General features: G+C 38.6%; 1 protein-coding gene across 1 annotated transcript in view; it reads right to left on the bottom strand.

Moving 5' to 3' along the window:
• LOC126162960 (chromatin complexes subunit BAP18) overlaps positions 1 to 2,703 on the bottom strand; it is a 47,669-nt gene extending 44,966 nt beyond the window's left edge. Inside the window, exon 1 of the mRNA XM_049919799.1 lies at positions 2,416 to 2,703. Within this exon, the coding sequence (XP_049775756.1) occupies positions 2,416 to 2,433 (18 nt within the window). The 5' untranslated portion in view covers positions 2,434 to 2,703. The remainder of the gene's footprint in view (positions 1 to 2,415) is intronic.
• Positions 2,704 to 18,924: the final 16,221 nt, after the last annotated feature.

Here is an 18,924-nt window from a genome sequence, read left to right as displayed (position 1 = left end):
TTTCTGTGTTCATTTGACATGGAATGACTATTTTATAAATGTATCAAAATCAGATGTTGATGTAAGTAGTTACCTAGTGAATGTCAAACCCTTTGGTCTTAATCACAATAAGAGGCAATTTCTAACTCAATTTGTATGAATTACAGCTGAAGATGTAGAAAAAGTAGTATTCTCCCTTAAAAATTCGACTGGATGGGATGAAATACTCACTAGAGTAATTAAAACAGTTTCTAGTACAGTTTCAGAACCCCTATCTGAAATAATAAATCAGCCATTTGAAGAAGGATGCTTCCCAGATGCTCTAAAGACACAACAGTAAAGCCATTATTCAAGAAAGGCCTGAAGGCAGAAGCAGGAAACTACAGACCAGTAAGTCTTCTCCCACTATTTTCAAAAATATTCGAAAAACTTGTAATCCATATCCAATATTTCATGGCAAAGTGTATTGTCATCACATTACATCAATTTGGCTTCCAGAAAGGGAAATGTAAAATATTTGCCACCAACAAATTTGTTGAGAAAATTTGCTTATCTTTGAGGAAATCTTAAAATCACAGGAATTTCTCGTTATGTCAAGAAGTCTTTTAACTGTGGAAACCATTGTCTAGTGTTACAAAAATTAGAGAGATACAGAATAAATGGTAGTACTCTGAAATGGTAAATATCATATTAAACAGATGGAAAGCAAAAGGTAGTCGTAATGTTAGGTCAATGAAACTGTTTCTCAGAATAGAATACTGTTTCACAGGGAGCCCCACAAGATTGCATCTTAGGTCCAATCCCTTTTTTTATCTTATATAAATAATTTACCTCTAAATATAACATCCCCATGATTTAATCTTTACTTACTGAAAGTGAGACCACAGAACAAATTCCCCAAAGATTCATTGAGGCCATAAATATTTTAGAAAATTGGTTTGATGTAAATGTATTAAAACCTAACATGATAAAACATGTCACACATTTTACAAACAATCAAAATCAAGTGACTTCCAAAATACCCACAAAAACAAGCTAGGGAAGCAGAATCTGTCAAATACCTGGGAATATTTTTGGAAAAAACTTTCTACGGGTCTTCACAGATAAGCCTTGGCAAACAAGCTAAACAGTCTTGCATTTGCAATGACAACAACGTATTACACAAGTGACACTGACACCAGGAAAGTGGTTAACCACAACTATGTTGAAGCCACAGTAAAATATGGGAATTATAAATGATGTAAACAGAATATTATTACATCAAAAAACCATTAATTAGAAATAAGTGTAATATTGAGCCTTGAGAGTTATTGCTGACTTTTTTGAGGGATCTAAAAATTTTTACTGTTCCATGTATTTACATTTATCCGTACCAATCCAGAATTATCTACAGTAAACCATTTTCAACAAAGCAAATTGTATGCTCCTGTCTCATAGACAGAAACTCTACCCTCAGACTCCTTAATAAATAGTTATGAAAATTTATAATAAATTATAAATGAAAAACTTTCACGGTATGGAACTAGATTTAGTGAAGATGAAGTTATGCACCATCCTACCACAAAAATGTTATTATTCACTCATGGAATTTTTATATGATGATGAAGATTTCTTTGCAAAGTTATGAAACAAATGAGTTTTGTAAATTAAGATTGTTTTTGTTCTTTGACACACTGCTTGTGTCTCTAATACATTATCTATACTGAAGAGTCTCCTGTACTTGAATCAATGATTTTATGTTCATATGTCGTAAGACAATATAATTCTGATTATTTTTGCAGCTACAGGATCTAAGATATTGTTACTGAGTGGCTTGCTGAATCAGTTGCTCAAGATAGTTTTCAGAAAATGTGTTCAGAACTACTCCACGAGACTGTCTTTAAGTCATAAATTGTTTTCTTGGGAAATCAGCTACTATAGATGAATGAAATTCAAATATAAACACATTAAATTTGGAACTGACATTTGTGACATTACACATGTCCCTCCAATAAACTTCATGCACGGCTCTCTTCAAACTTTCTGTTGCCTAAGCATTAATTACTCTTTCCTTTACTGGCGATATTAACATCATGTTAAAGAACCTTGAAAATATCTTACACAAGACTACACAAAGAAATAGAAAACTAATTGACAGTGATGCAATTCATCACAGGTAAAAATTTATTTATTTTATGTGAACCTATTAAAATGTCGGTGTATTGCTTTCCTGTAGAATTATGGTGGGAAAATTAGAAACAGAACTCAGACATATGCGTTCAATGACAATTCCAAATCATTTCTTTTATCTTAACGTTTCATAAAATTAATGTCAAAATCTCCAAGGACTTTAATTTGCTTTCTTTTATCCGTAACAGCTTTGGGTAATATTATCTCTTGAACCAAAACATGTTAATATAAAAGATTTGTCTTACAAACAAATCATGAAAACATTACCTTCGTAGCTGAATTCATTTTAAATACGAGCAACGACACAGAATAGTTTCTACACTTCACACCACAAGTTATTACTATTCTTGAGTGCTGTCATAAAATAACCTGTTTAATGCCCTAAAATGTAGTTCCAAATCATATAATCCCTCACGTGTTTAATCGCACACGAGAATATCACATCGTAATAAATAACAACATCGGCAACATATACTCGCTTATCCTTAAGCCAAAGATGCAATAGGTAAACAAAACGACGTCTGGTAGGCGACGCTAGATTCACCTCTCCTGCGTGACGTCACTATGACGTAAACATGCGCAGTATCGACCATCGGGTACGTCTATGACTTTCGTACAGGGTGGAACCACAGCCTAACATAACTTTTTTTATTTTTATTGGCTTCTAGCATACAAACTTTTTAGCCGTCACAAATAAATGTACTGACACACATAAAAAGGTAACTTTTTTCCTTGGTCATTCATGCTGTTTAGAGCATACAGTCTAACATAACAATCGCAACATTCACTGCTGTGAAAGTTGTTGGCGTTTGACAGCTAGAGCAACACTAGCGCTCCTAGCGGTGAGAAAGGAGAACTTCAAATGCGTCGTAAGCTTAATGTGTGTTTTGCAGCCTTTTCATACGTGGTTTACGAAATACTTAAATTATTTTTTTGCCTCCAAGTGTTTGTGTAATATCAGAAGACATAGATGTTTCTAAAAATGATTCTAAAATAAGCGCATATAGGGAATAAAACCATGAAAACAGTGGCAACTTACAACGCATTCGCGAAAGAACACTTTTAACGTTGGATAAAACTGCACGGTACCAAGTTGATACCAACGGAATATAAACACATAGATTCAGACACAAGAAGCACAGACATGTATCTCTACATGCAAAAGGGATCAACGCCGCATTTGTCGTTCAGTTGTCTCCTGTGTTTTAGACAGTGTCGCCTGTTGCCACAAGTACGACCTTCATCTTTATATTATTTTAAGTGGGACAAGCAACTACGGTACCAAATAGTGAGAGAAACATACTGTTAGTGGAAAACCCAGGTCTTCAAACCAATAACACTGTTAGAAGTGCTGTCATATGTTAAATTTGCTATTAGAGACTTTTCATCCAATGACATTTGCACTAGTTTATCAGTATCGAAGAAATGTTGTACCTTCTGCTTTAAAAGGTGGAAGATATTGTCACTTATCCTACATTTTATTTATATACCTTCCACATATTCTGTAATGTATGCACTGATGGAAACAAAACATTTTGACAAAACCTGTATGTCTGAGTGCTGTAATATAATAAATTTAGAGCCAACAGCACATTTTGTCTTTCCATCTTGCAGATGGGATGCTTATCTGGCTTAACAATAAGTCAAGAGCATCGTTTTTTAAATATCAGGATCCTACAGTCTTCAAAATTTGTTTATCTTTCTTCACTTGAGCTTTCTGATAGTTCCCTTTGCTGTCTGTGCATAAAATGATAGGCACTTTCCTTGTCCGATAAAAGTTTTGCACGAAATCTAGCGATCTGCACATTCTGATATTCTACGCTTTTTCTAGACACGAATAATTGCACTTCATTTTATTACTTCATCGTCGAAACGGGCCTGTGTTGACGATTCAGATGAATCTGGCACTGATATATGGAGGGTTGAACTGGCTGCTTCAGTGCCATAGGAGTGTTTTACAGCTTTAGACTGAATGTCGAACCTTTGTGGCATTTTTTTATACAGCATCAGCTGAGATAGCTTATCCGGAATGTCAAACAATGAGGTTAACTGCATTCCACACGAAGTTATTACCGTCTGCATTCATGAACTGGTTTTGTTCGACGTGTAGCGGCGAAAACTTAACATTATTATAAAGGTAAACAGGGTCTTTTTTCATAAGATGTTCTCATCTGCTATACACATTCACTATCTATTTTCTGCTCATAGAAGGAAATCTTAATCATCTATATACATGTAGTTTGCAAGCGAATCCTGACGACACAGTTTAATAACATTCTGTTATATCCTTCTCAGGGTGTTTAGGAAACCTAAAAAAGACAGATGTGGTATCTTCCTCTTGTTGTTGCTGCAATTTATTGCGCTACTCTACGTTTCCATTTGTAAAAAAAAAACACAGTACAAACCAAAATAAACAACTACTTTTCGCTTTCGCTTTCACGATCGCGCCTAATTCAACAGTTTAACTTACTGGTCACTTGGCGCACTGCTATCGCAAAAGGCAACACAATCGAGGCCAAGTGTCGCGACTGTTATGTTAGACTGTGGTAGAACTGATACGTGCTACCACCTAAGTGAGTAATAGCAGTCTATCGATCTGATCATGTGACTGGTTGCTGTTTTCAATAGGTACTTATTTCCATTCATGAAAGTAACCCATGGAAAACAAAGTTATGATCTCTTCAGAAATGGTCTGCAAACGCCCAATTATTAAGTGCAGCTCATTAGTATTACAAAACTGAAACGGATATATGGACTGCGTAACAGGGGATAAGTCACATCTTCCTTATTTTCTATTTATTTACACGTCAAGTTCCGTAGGACCAAATTGGGGACCAAATCTCCAACGTCATGGAACGTGTCAGTACATGAAATTAAAACAAAAGAGTAATAACAGATAAAAATAAATGTTTATGAACCTGAAAAAAACCCAATCCATAAGTTTAAGTAAACACAATCAACAATACAATAAGAATCAGCTTAATTTTTCAAGGAACTTCTCGACAGAATAGAAGGAGTGACCTATAAAGAAACTCTTCAGTTTCAATTCGAAAGCGCGTGGATAACTGCTAAGATTCGAGTGGTAGCTTATTGAAAATGGATGCAGCAGTGTACGGCACACCTTTTTGCACAAGAGTTAAGGAAGTCCAATCCAAATGCAGGATTGATTTCTGCCGAGTATTCACTGAGTGACAGCTGCTTATTCTTCGGAATAAGCTAATATTGTTAATAAGAAATTACAGTAATGAATATATATATTGAGAGGCCAATGTGATAACACCCAGTCTGGTGAACAGGTGTCGACAAGAGGTTCATGAACTTACACCACTTATTGCTCGATCACCCGCATCTGAGCCAAAAATATCCTTTTAGAATGGTAAGAGTTACCCCAAAATATAATACCATATGACATAAGCGAATGAAAATAAGCAAAGTAGACTAATTTTCGTGTCGAACGATCACTCGCTTCTAATACCATTCGCTTAGTAAAAACGGCAGTATTAAGTCTTTGAACATGATCCTGAACGTGGGCTTTCCACAAAAGCTTACTATCTATCTGAACACCTAGAAATTTGAACTGTTCAGTTTCACTAATCATAAATTAAAACGTCAGGTTTTGTTGAACTGTGTGTTAGAAACTGTAAAAACTGAGTATTTCTGTGATTTAGCGTTAGTTTATTTTCTACAAGCCATGAAGTTAGGTCATGTGCTGCACTATTTGAAACCGAGTAAATGTTACACACAACATCCTTTACTACCAAGCTAGTGTCATCAGCAAACAGAAATATTTTAGAGTTACCCATAATACTAGAGGGCATATCATTTATATAAATAGGAGCAGGAGTGGCCCCAACACTGATCCCTGGGGCACCCCCCACTTGACAGTACCCCACTCAGACCCCACATCACAGCTGTTATCAATGTTGTGAAGAAATGACCTTTTGCTCCCAGTTGCTAAAGTAAGAGGTGCGAGGTACTCCCATTATTCTATAATGATACAACTTCTGGAGCAATATTTTGTGATCAACACTGTCAAATGCCTTAGTTAAATCAAAAAATGTTCCACGCGTTCGAAACCTTTTGTTTAGCCCACCCAGTACCTCACAGAGAAACGAGAATAAAGCATTTTCTGTTGTTAAACGACTTCTAAAGCCGAACTGTACATTTGACAGCAAATCGTGTGATATGAAATGATCAATTATCCTTACATACACAGCTTTTTCAATAACTTTTGCAAACACTGATGGGCATTATACCTTTCTCCCTTTTTATAAAGCGGCTTTACTACTGAGTACTTTAATCGCTCAGGAAACTGACCATTCCTAAAGGAAAAATTACAAATATGGCTAACTGCAGGGCTAACATGTATGGCACAGTACTTTAATATTCTGCTAGACTCTCCATCATAACTATGAGAATCCTTAGTCTTCAGTGATTTAATTATTGCCTCAATCCCCTCTTGTCAGTATCACAGAGGAGTATTTCAGACATCAGTCTCGGAAATGCATTTTCCAAAAGAGTTATTTAATTCCCTGTAGAAAACAAGTTTTTTTTAATTCACCAGCAATGCTCAGAAAATGATTGTGCATATGTACATATATCTGATTTATCAGTAACAGAAATATTTTTACTACGAACTGACTTTATATATTCGACCTTGTGCTGCTGACAAGACACTTCCTTCACAGCTGAACTTATGAGTTTAATTTTATCATGTGAATTAGCATGTGAATTAGCTATTATATTTGCATACCATATACTCTTTGCCTTCCTAATAATATTTTAAGTACCTTACAGTACTGTTTGTAATGGGCTACTGTAGCTTGATTGTGACTACTTCTAACATTTTGATATAATTCCTGCTTTGTTCTACAAGATATCCTTATCCCACTAGTCAGCCACCCAGGCTGCCTATTACTGCTAGTACCCAGTTTAGAATGTTCTAATGGAAAGCAACCCTCAAAGAACATGAGAAATGTGTTGAGGAAAGCATTGTATTTATCATCTATGTTATTGGCACTATAAACATCCTGCCACTCTTGTTCCTTGACAAGGTTTAAAAGACTCTCTATTGCTGTTGGATTAACTTTCCTACATAGTTTGTAATTAAATATGACATTTGTTTGGGTACAAAAGTCTTTTAGTGTTAAAATTTGTGCATCATGGTCTGGAAGACCGTTCATGCTTTTACTAACAGAATGCCCATCTAGTAATGAAGAATGAATAAAAATATTGTCTATGGCTGTGCTACTGTTCCCCTGCACCCTATTTGGAAAAAACACAATCTGCAACAGATCATATGAACTTAGGATATCTACCAACATCCTTTTCGTTGGACCATAATATACAAAATATATATTGAAGTCACCACATGTAATTAATTCCTGATACTTGGTACAAAAGTGAATCAAGTACCCTCTCCAGCTTGAGCAGAATTGCTCTGAAATCAGAGTTAGGGACCTATAAACAACAAGAATTTTAAGTTTAGTTTCAATAAACTCAACTGCCCCGCACAACATTCATATATCTGTTCAATGCAGTGTCATGATATGTCTATGGACTCAAATGGAATACTGTTTTTTATGTACATAGCCACTCCCCGCCCCCACAAGGAACTCCTTGAAAAACAGCTAGCTAATCTGTATCCTGGTAAAGGAAGCCTCTGAATTGTTAAATTATTTGAGTGGGGCTCCAACATACCAATAATTTCAGAGTCAACATCTATGAGTAGTTCACTAACTTTATCTCTAATACCTCTTAAATTTTGATGAAATATTCTAATTCCTTCTCTACTTGGAAACATTACATCCTCAGAAGGTGAGCCCTTAGTGTGAGAGACTTCCTTTAAGCAGGTATACCTATCAGCTGACTTCAATCTAAAAAAGGTGCAGCTCTAACACCAACTACTACAAGAATTTTTCCTTCATCTTATTCAGTTTGACCTGTTAACTGACTCCGTTCTAAATGATCGGTTTATTCATTTTGGGACCATATACGTAATGTAATTTTGTCTGGCTACATATAAATAATTAAATGTGCTTTGAATAATAAATGTAATATTACTATAAAAGTCTTCTGAAATCGAAAAAAATATTGTAATATCGCAGTATTGTAGTGATTGTGGTAGGCATTCTTGTTCACAAATTATAGCAGCAACTCATATCTTACCTGGTACATTCATTGAAATTTTCGAAACTATACTCTCCTATTCTGTTTTGGAAGTGAGAACCTGTTATTTACAACCGCAATTTTGTATTACGAAAAGCACTTGACAACAAGCTTCCCTAACGGTAAAAGTGTGGTGGTTGTGTGAAGTATGTTGTAATTCATGAGAATAATTACAATTGACTGCGATAAAAATGAACTTACAACGTCTGACACTCCAGATTTTACGCCCTAGTGCAGAGAAGTGAAGTTTTCGCTTAAGAGTGTGTATTCGCAGTGTCGTGTGATGTAACAGTGGACTTGTGACTGTCAAGGTAGTTCTATGCCAGCCACCAAGGGCCCTGTGTTTCGTGTATAATAGTGAATTGCGGCTGTCAATGAGTTCAGCGCCAAGCCACCAGGAACACTAGTTTTTTATTTTCCACATATACTAGTGCATCCTCCAAGCACGATTTTTTAAGTTCAATGCTTTTTTAAAATGTTTTTAGTGGTGTTTTGTTGCTCTGGCTTACAACTGATTGTGAGTTAGCTTCCTGTTTTTACTGAATAAAGAGTTTCCTGGCGATCTTAATCCTCTGGCATCGGATTAATTAGAAATGTTAAGTCGATCAGGTTTATTTATGCAGATTCTGACAAGTGGTGACCCTGACGTGACCCTCCACTGAAGGAAGTGGCACCAGTGAGTGCCGTTTTTTCTATTGAGCTCAGGAGATGTCTGAAGAACGCACCATATCGAGACTAGTGGTCTGTTTGCCACTAGTGTGTCCCAGTAAACCTGTCTTGTGGTTTGCACAAATGGAAGCAAGATTTGTTCTGCTGGACGGCCGAAACCACGAGTTCACACTCGTTGTAATCCAGTTGGAAGACCATTTCACAACCGAAGTCCAAGACTTCATCACTGCACCTGCAGCGATGGATTCCTTCGAGAAACTCAAGGCATAACTAATACATCGAGTCGCTGCTTCGCTGAAAGATCGCATTCGACATGTTATTATGCAAGAAGACATCGGTGATCGTAAAGCGTCACAATATCTGAGGCTTCTACGCAGTAAAGTAGACACCATCACTGTGGCAGACAACTTATCGTGTTCACTGTGGATAGGTAGATTACTGCTGCAAATTACGACACTAGTGGCATCACAACCTAACATACCATTGGATGCCATGGCAGAGTTGACAGACCGCATACATTGAGCTATCACTGCTGCCCAGATTAGCGCGGCCGCGGCGCAAAGCAGCAGAACAATATCGCGCGCCAATTACGACTAGCTCGCAGCAAAAGTAGACATATTATATACACAGGTTATAGCATTCCTATCACAAGGCGGTGCCGGAAACAACAGAGGGCTCTACCGGAGACGTTCGAAGAGCTGGTGAAGGAGAGCAGCCTGTGTGTTGATACCACCGCAATTTTGGCGATAATGCTCGAAAATGTATTTCACCGAGCTTCCAACCAAATGCCGGTGGCAGTCGATTGTAGGCGCAACTGACTGCCCTTCGCCATCCGAGCGCCTGTTCATCAGCGACAGGGGTTCTGGCCTGAAATTTCTCATAAACACAGTCTTCGTTGCATAGCTGTTGGCCACCAACTGCCTTCAGTCTAACAGCTGCCAGTAACTCGACTGTTGCGACCTATGGAACCTAGTGAATGGAGCCAGACTTAGGTCTACGTCGTCCATCCACATGAAATTTCACTGTTGCAGACAACAGGGCAGCGATCATCAGTGCATATCTCCTAGTACATTAAAACCTCTTTCTAGACGTGGCAGACGCCCTATTAGTGGACAGCATTACTGGTTTAACCGCCACCAGTTTTCATCGCAGTCCAACTGTCCACAGTACAAAGCTAGTGCAGGTACATGAGGGCGACTAAGCCTGATCAGTGAAGCAGTTTCCGAATTTGACTAGGCCACTCGACGCACCTAAACAGATTCAGCAAAATACAGTGCATGACATCAAGACGACAGACGGACCATCAATGTCATGGCGACCTAGACGTTTAGCATCAGATCATCTATCAATGGCGAAAGCCGAATTCGTCACTACGCTGCGAGAGGGCATTATTAGACCCTCAAACAGTCTGTGGTCCTCTGCCTTACATCTGGTGCCGAAAAAAGTTGGAGCCTTGCGCCCATGTACAGATTGTCGTGCGCTGTGCGCTGAACGCGAGAACAGTGCCGGGCCAATATTCTGTTCTGTTATTAACAGACAACAACTACACGTTACATGGTGCGACAATATTCAGTATCTTAGATTGTGATAAAGCCTATACTCAGATGCCTGTGGCTAAACAGAATATTACAAAGACAGCATTTATAGCACAGTTTGGCTTGTTTGAGAGCATCTATATGAGCTTCAGATTACGAAACGCCGCGCAGACATGGCAAAGATTAATTTCTTCAAGGCCTACCGTTCTGTTTTGAGTACTTGGATTACGTGCTCGTGTTATCTGAGACTGAGGAACAACATCGACAGCATCTACAACTTACGTTCAAGCGTTTGGAGCATTGTGGAGTCGTGTTGAATGTTGCCAAGAGCGTTTTCGCACAACTGAGGTGACCTTCTTGTGACACAGATTCCATGCTGCGGGCTCCCTGCCTCTGACATAGAAGGTAAGACTACCTACTCCAACCACAATCAAGGAATTGCGTTATTTCTTTGCTATGTCGAATTTGTATTGTAGCCAACTGCCTCATGCAGCAGAATTGCTGGAACCATTGACTGCAGCGCTGACTGGTCCTAAGACGAAAGGCAACTCCACAGTGCAGTGGACTGAGGCTGTGTGTTCCGCATTCGAGGCTGTGAAACAGAATAGACTGATGCAGTACTTCTAGTTCATCCTAAGCTCGATACACATCTTGGATTAGTGGTGCATGCAAGGCAGACGGCTATTGGCGCGGAGCTATAACAGTGGTCTGACGTTTCGTGGCAACCATTGGCATTTTTTCTCGGAAACTCTCACCATCTCGGAGAACGCGGAGGGCCTACGATCGCGAGCTCCTGGCAAGCAGTGAAATACTTCCGCCCTCAAGTCGAAGCATGAGTGTTCACGATATTCACGCACCACAAACTTTTGACTTTTTTATTCAGACATTACAGTGCCAACTGCTCTCCTCGCCAAGTCAACCACCTAGAGTTCATAGCCCAGTTCAATATTGACATCAAGCACGACTTGGGAATCGATGACGTCGTGGCCGATTGTCTTTCAGGCGTCGGAAGGCCGTCGACTTTTCTGCACTGCATGAGCAAAAAAGAAGACGGGGAACTCCGAACGTTCGTCGACAACGACGAGTCAGCACTACAACTGCAGCTCATCGACGATCTGGAAGGAGATGTCAAGCTTTACTGCGACGTCTCTCGTGGACGAGATCGCCTGTTTCTTCCACCGGTGTCTGGAAGACAATCTTTCAGCAGCATCCATAACTTGTGCCACCCTGGAGTATGCCCCACTTTTCGACATATCTCCCAACGTTTTGTGTGGCCGAGCATGGAAAAGGAATTTTGGAGAAGGGTAAAGACATATTTTTAGTGCCAAAGGAGTTAAGTGCCTCGCCATGTACATTCCCCGATCGGCTACTTTCCAGACACCGCTGTATGTTTGGCCCATGTACACGTACATGTTACGGGACCGCTTGCTCGATCAAACGGTCAACGCTACAGCAATGACCGTATCGAGGTGAGCACTCCCTTTTAGAAAAGTTTTATGACTTCCAACTCTCATTTTTTCACAGAGTAGAACCTGTGAAGAACTTCCTCTTGTATCTCCATATACAATAAACAAAAGGCTTGCAATTGATCTTTTATAAACAGGTACTCTCGAATTCAGAATATCAAAAGTATCATTCACCAGCTTGAAGAATTCTGCAGTGTCTTTTTCTTTTGACATTACGAAACAAATGGCCCCTACTATAGTTTTGGAAAAGAGTTGGCAAGCAAGATGAATGCTCTGTCGATCTCCACAGTTTTAGTTCTGTATTACCTTTCAACAATAGTTGCTTGAATACGTGTTTTGTTGTTGCTTTTCCATTGCTCAATAAAAGACCAACATCCAAAAAGTAGTTTCTCGAATGTTTCAAAATATGTGGTAAATCAGCAAAGACCCCTACACGTTTAGTTTCATCATTTGGCTTGATGAAGTACGTCTGTGTAGTCTAAGTGGAATTTCTTCCACACTTTTCCATTTTTACCGCTCCCCCCAAAAAAATCAGATACAATATCAACTACAACAAATCCCACTTTCTACGTCTCTTTGATGATACTGACCAGAAAATCCTGCTTCATCGTAGCATTAGAATTTTAAAATATAATCTACTTCCAGGGCCACATGAACCATGTGCCATAGCAGCTTGTGGTCCAGATATAGTGTCGGTTTCTTGTCTGTAGCATAGGCAACTGTCTATCAAAGCTTAACAAGCACAGCCTCTCTGCTTCATTTGGGCTTGTAGCTTGCTTACTCATTAAGTACATCACATCATTCAGAATGTCAGGAATACAGCAAAAAGAATTGGGTATCTGTCTTCTGCCTGTATAAAATCCCAGTAATGGCATATGCATTAAGTCTCAAATCAATATAAGATTTTTTTCTGGGCAGGGAGTGAAGAAGCAAGTCTTTGCTTATGTCTTCCTGACTCTAATCTCTAATGGGTGCATTTCCTGGATTTCAAGTGCTCATGTTATCTGAGGGCTCGTATTATCTGAGACTGAGGAACAACATCGACAGCATCTACAACATATGTTCAAGTGTTTGGAGCATTGTGGAGTCGTGTTGAATGTTGCCAGACTCCCTGCTGCTGGCTCCCTGCCTCTGACATAGAAGGTAAGATTACCTACTCCATTCACAATCAAGGAATTGCATTATTTCTTTGCTTTGTCGAATTTTTATTGTAGCAAACTGCCTCATGCAGCAGACTTGCTGGAACCATTGACTGCAGCGCTGACTGGTCCTAAGACGAAAGGTAACTCCACAGTGCAGTGGACTGAGGCTATGTGTTCCGCATTTGAGGCTGTGAAACAGAATAGACTGATGCAGTACTTCTAGATCATCCTAAGCTCAATACACATCTTGGATTAGTGGTGCATGCAAGTCAGACGGCTATTGGCACGGAGCTACAAGTGGTCTGACGTTTCGTGGCAACCATTGGCATTTTTTTCTCGGAAACTCTCACCATCTCAGAGAACGCGGAGGGCCTACGATCGCCAGCTCCTGGCAAGCAGTGAAATACTTCCGCCCTCAAGTCGAAGCATGAGTGTTCACGATATTCACGCAACACAAACGTTTGACTTTTTCATTCAGACATTACAGTACCAGCTGCTCTCCTCGCCACGTCAACCACCTAGAGTTCATAGCCCAGTTCAATATTGACATCAAGCACGACTTGGGACTCGATGATGTCGTGGCCGATTGTCTTTCAGGCGTCGGAAGGCCGTCGACTTTTCTGCACTGCACAAGGAAAAAAGAAGACGGGGAACTCCGAACGTTCGTCGACAACGACGAGTCAGCACTACAACTGCAGCTCATCGACGATCTGGAAGGAGATGTCAAGCTTTACTGCGACGTCTCTCGTGGTGGACGAGATCGCCCGTTTCTTCCACCGGTGTCCGGAAGACAATCTTTCAACAGCATCCATAACTTGTGCCACCCTGGAGTATGCCCCACTTTTCGACGTATCTCCCAACGCTTTGTGTGGCCGAGCATAGAAAAGGAATATTGGAGAAGGACAAAGACATATTTTTACTGCTAAAGGAGTAAAGTGTCTCGGCATGTACATGCCCCGATCGGCGACTTTCCAGACACCACTGTATGTTTAGCCCATGTACACGTACATGTTATGGGACCGCTTGCTCGATCAAACGGTCAACGCTATAGCAATGACCGTACCGAGGTGAGTAAGCCCCTTTAGAAAAATTTTATGACTTCCAACTCTCATTTTTTCACAGAGTAGAACCTGTGAAGAACTTCCTCTTGTATCTACATATGCAATAAACAAAAGGACTTGCAACTAATCGTTTATAAACAGGTACCCTCGAATTCAGAATATCAAAAGTGTCATTCACCAACTTGAAGAATTCTGCAGTGTCCTTTTCTTTTGACATTACGAAAGAAATGGCCCATGATATAGTTTTGGAAAAGAGTTGGCAAGCAAGATGAAAGCTCTGTCGATCTCTTCCAGAAACTGTCAGATCATGAGCAGAAAGCTCATAGCACAGTTTTAGTTCTGTATTACCTTTCAACAATAGTTGCTTGAATACGTGTTTTGTTGTTGCTTTTCCGTTCCTCAATAAAGGACCAACATCCAAAAAGTAGTTTTTAGAAAGTTTCAAAATATGTGGTAAATCAGCAAATACCCCCACATGTTTAGTTTCATCATTTGGGTTGGTGAAGTACGCCTGTGCAGTCTAAGTGGAATTTCTTCCACGCTTTTCCATATTTACCGCCCCCCCCCCAAAAAAAATCAGGTACAATATCAACTACAACAAATCCCACTTAATGTGTCTCTTTGATGATACTGACCAGAAAAACCTGTTTCATCGTAGCATTAGAATTTTAAAATATAAACTGCTTCCAGGTCCACATAAACCATGTGCCATAGCAACTTGTAACTTGCTAAGTGGTCCAGGTATAGTGTCGGTTTCTTGGCAATAGTATATGCGACTGTCCATCAAAGCTTAACAAGCACAGCCTCTCTGCTTCATTTGAGCTTGTGGATTGCTTACTCATTAAGTACATCACATCATTCAAAATGTCAGGAATACAGCGAAAAGAATTAGGTATCTGTCTTCTTCCTGTAGAAAATCCCAGTAATGGTATACCCATTATGTCTCAAATCAACATAATATTTTTTTCTGGGCAGCGAGTGTAAAAGCAAGGCTTTGCTTATGTCTTCCTGACTCTAATGGGTGCTTTTCCTGGATTTAAAGTGCCATTTAATTTTTGTGTCCTTAACTACTTTTTCTAAAGTTTGATGTACTTTTGTTGTCACTTTAGCACTTTGTCGATACTGAAAGCATTGGCATTATTTCCTCTGCCTACTAAATCGATTGCGCCAGTAATTTGTTTTTGGTTCTCAGCGTACTGTTTGCAGCTGTTATACACTGTTTCTTTTCTCTCAGTAGATATAACTCTTTACCAAGTCTCTCCATTTCATCATCGACATGGCATTTTTCCTTTTCTATGCTTTGATGCACTTTTTTCCTTCAGTGACATTGAAGCTAGTGTGTTAAGTGCATGTTTACATGTTTCACAATCTTTTCCTCTGCTACTTCTTTGTTGGACAATAAATGAAGCAACAACAGAAATGGATTTAATGACATGTAATGTAGGAACTCCAGTCATCTTTAAGATCCTCTTTGGCTGATGTTTCATTAACTCAGCTTGGAGACCCTGTAAATAATCGTCTTCTTTACAATGTATGCCACAGATAGTAGCATTTTTAATGTTAATACTTTGCACGGCAGAGCTGAACCCATCGAGCACATATTTCAGGATCTTTGGAAAACGTATGACAGTCTTCTGAACACAGTTTTCACATACAGCCATAGTACAGTTCGGCGTTATTAACTTCAAGCAGACAAAATAAACTCGATAGAACATGAAAACAAACAGCAGCAATACTGAACTTACTTGCTTCAACACACAATAGTGTGTGTTAACTGACCACAGTTTCTCCACACTGACTTAATGTGCTGTATGGTGAAAAATATCGGTTCTGTGCATGCACTGTGGGCTCCACTTGATCAAATAGGGCTTTTTCCACTTTTCAGAACTCGATACGACCATGAAAGTTGATAGGTGTCCCCGACAGTCGAAACTGGGCATGTAAATGACGTAGTGACGTCACAGAGAAGTGTTGCTGCGGTGAATCTAGCATCTTCCACCTATGGTGTTACGTGTATATGTTAATAAGTGGTTCTGTTCCGTTCAGAGATATACAGACAAGACAGTTTCACCACAGTCTAGCATAACAGTCGAGACACTCGTTTCGTTTTCGTTACCCATAGCGATAGCAGCGCTCCAAGCGGCCAACAAGCGATGTTTCTGAATACAATATTGGATGAGAGTGAATACTATCGTTTATATTAATTTGTAACATACTTTTTAAAATAGAGACTATGTAGTGCCATAAAAATCGACAATAATTAAAAATGACACCACATTTGCCATTACTTTGTTTCCTAAGGTCTTTGGGAGGTACAAAATGGCACATTACAGATCAGTTCATTTACGATATTCTTGTAATGGACAGACATTTACTGAATAACGCCGTTTTCCTTTCATAACAAAAAAATTGCTTGTAAACACCTGAAGACCTTACCTTATGTAGAAAGACGTCGTAATCTCCCAACAAAGCAGAGTTTTATTTGCTAGACTTTCAGCCAAATCAGTGAATATGTAACTTAGGAGACCTATAGAGAATATAATACCTACATTGTTTAATGTACTAAATGAGCCACCACGACTGTAGCTTAAGGGAAAACATAACAGATGTGAAAATAAATTGTCAAAACAATAAAACTATTTCCCAACACAGAAGAAACCAATTTCACAATCGTCACTAAATCTGAGCCATAGAAGGCGAGAATCTACAACACATTCGCTTTTTAACCAAAAGAAATTACATGTAAATAATATTCACGTATTAGAAAGTCGAGTGAAGTGTAAGAATGGGAGAAACATTAGACTCTATGCAAAATTTTTAGAGGAAGGAAAAGTGCCTATGATAATAACAACAGAATATATGCTTTTCACGCATGAAATATGTGTTTATATTCACTTTCTTTCAGCAGAATAAGCTGATACTATACACATATTCGAATGGATTTCTTCATGAACACATTGTGGCTTATGTATTCGAATCATTGCAATTCAGCTCTTTTTATAATTATTTCCCGATAATTCATATCCCTTGGTGACACACTAATGCATGGAGAGCAAATATATAAGAATTATTTCGTTACTTAAGTAGAAAATAATTTTAAATAAACATTATCCTTACGACACTTGTGACTGTCTGCTTTCTCACCACTTGGGGTGACAGTGTCTAATTTCATTGGCTATTTACTGGAACTAATGCAGTTATTACAATTGCTCAGAATGATTAGTGACAAGAGTTAAGCTTTAAGTACATAGCTCTTTTATACGAATATAAAATTACAAATGTCGTTATCTGATATGTCAGAGGTTCATATTCACTTCTAGCATGTAAAGTGCTAGTCAAAAATTAATTTGAATGTTCTTTTGATTCATTGATGTTATAATATTCGTTGGGAGGGGTATCTGCATGTTTTCGAGGTTTTCCCACAGTTTATTTTGGTGTGGTGGCTACTTAAGAACGTTCCAGAATGCTCTGGTTAAGAATTTCTATGTCTTCCCGATATTCGTTCCATTTGGGAAATTGTGTCACTCCAGTCCTCTAGAGGGCGCAGGGAAACGTGAGTGTCGCAGACTGATTCTAATAATGGATGTGAAACGTCTTGTCAGAAAATTCTTCTGGCTGTACCATAATTTTGCTGAAATAGTGGAATGAACTGAAGTGAATAAAAAGCTCTTTTTTGTTGCTACATTTGCAGCTGCTGTTCCCATTATTTGTATGTCTATTTTCTTAAAATGTAGAGAAAGTCTGAATATGGAAGGTGCTGTATTTCACAAGGTCATCTACTACTTCATTGTGTAGATCAACTCAGTGCCATCTTTAACCACATTAGATGATTAGCTTTATTGCCTTTGTTGGCTTTGACTATTAATTCTACCATGTCAGAAACATATCAATTAACAGATTTCCATTTTAGATGTTCTAATTATTATGAGTATTTTAGTTATGTGTGTTAATGTAGTGTGTGTAAATATGTTTCCTAACATACCATTTATACTTCATACAGTCTTTTCTACATTAATCATGATAACATCGATTGCATAAAAATTCTTAAAGATGGACAAATAAATAAGTAAAGCATTTCAAGAGATGGTCATAATTAATGTTTTGTTACCTTTATCGGTTCTAAACAGAACTGCTTCTTTAATTACAGTTATTTATGTAGTATAAACACTACTTAATTGTGGTAATGAATTTTTTATACCTGCAACATAAGGCAATAACATGCGTAACCAACTCCATTGTGTATTTTCGACCTATCAGCGTGCTATACACATGCAGAAAATCTGGCGATCCACTTTTCAGGTAATTTACGATGTCACTATTAACGCCATACTGTTGATATATTCTGATTAGTGGATAAAATATGTCGGACTGATAGGCCTTTCTTATTAAAGAAAATCTGAACCTAGTACACCAGAAAAATTTACTGACAATAGTGGTATGATTTGTGTGTGGTGGGAGCCCAGCAAACATCCTCATCATTTTATACTATGGACTGATTACGCCCAGTAATGGACCGCAGAAGTTTACTATTTGAAAATGCCACACAATGTGTGCTACAAAGCTAATTGTACTTTAATTTCTAGTTACTATGCATGCTCATTGTCATCATCAACTAATATCCTCCTGATAGAAACCAAAGAAATGCTTCTTCACATCCATGGAGAACTACTAACTAAAAATGATTCTATGTCATAAGAAACCTGTTGCAGAGTACACAGCATAGTCTATAGTACAC

The sequence above is a fragment of the Schistocerca cancellata genome, chromosome 2 (assembly GCF_023864275.1).
Source record: "Schistocerca cancellata isolate TAMUIC-IGC-003103 chromosome 2, iqSchCanc2.1, whole genome shotgun sequence".
Lineage (NCBI taxonomy): Eukaryota > Metazoa > Arthropoda > Insecta > Orthoptera > Acrididae > Schistocerca > Schistocerca cancellata.
This window is presented reverse-complemented; position numbering and strand designations above follow the sequence as displayed.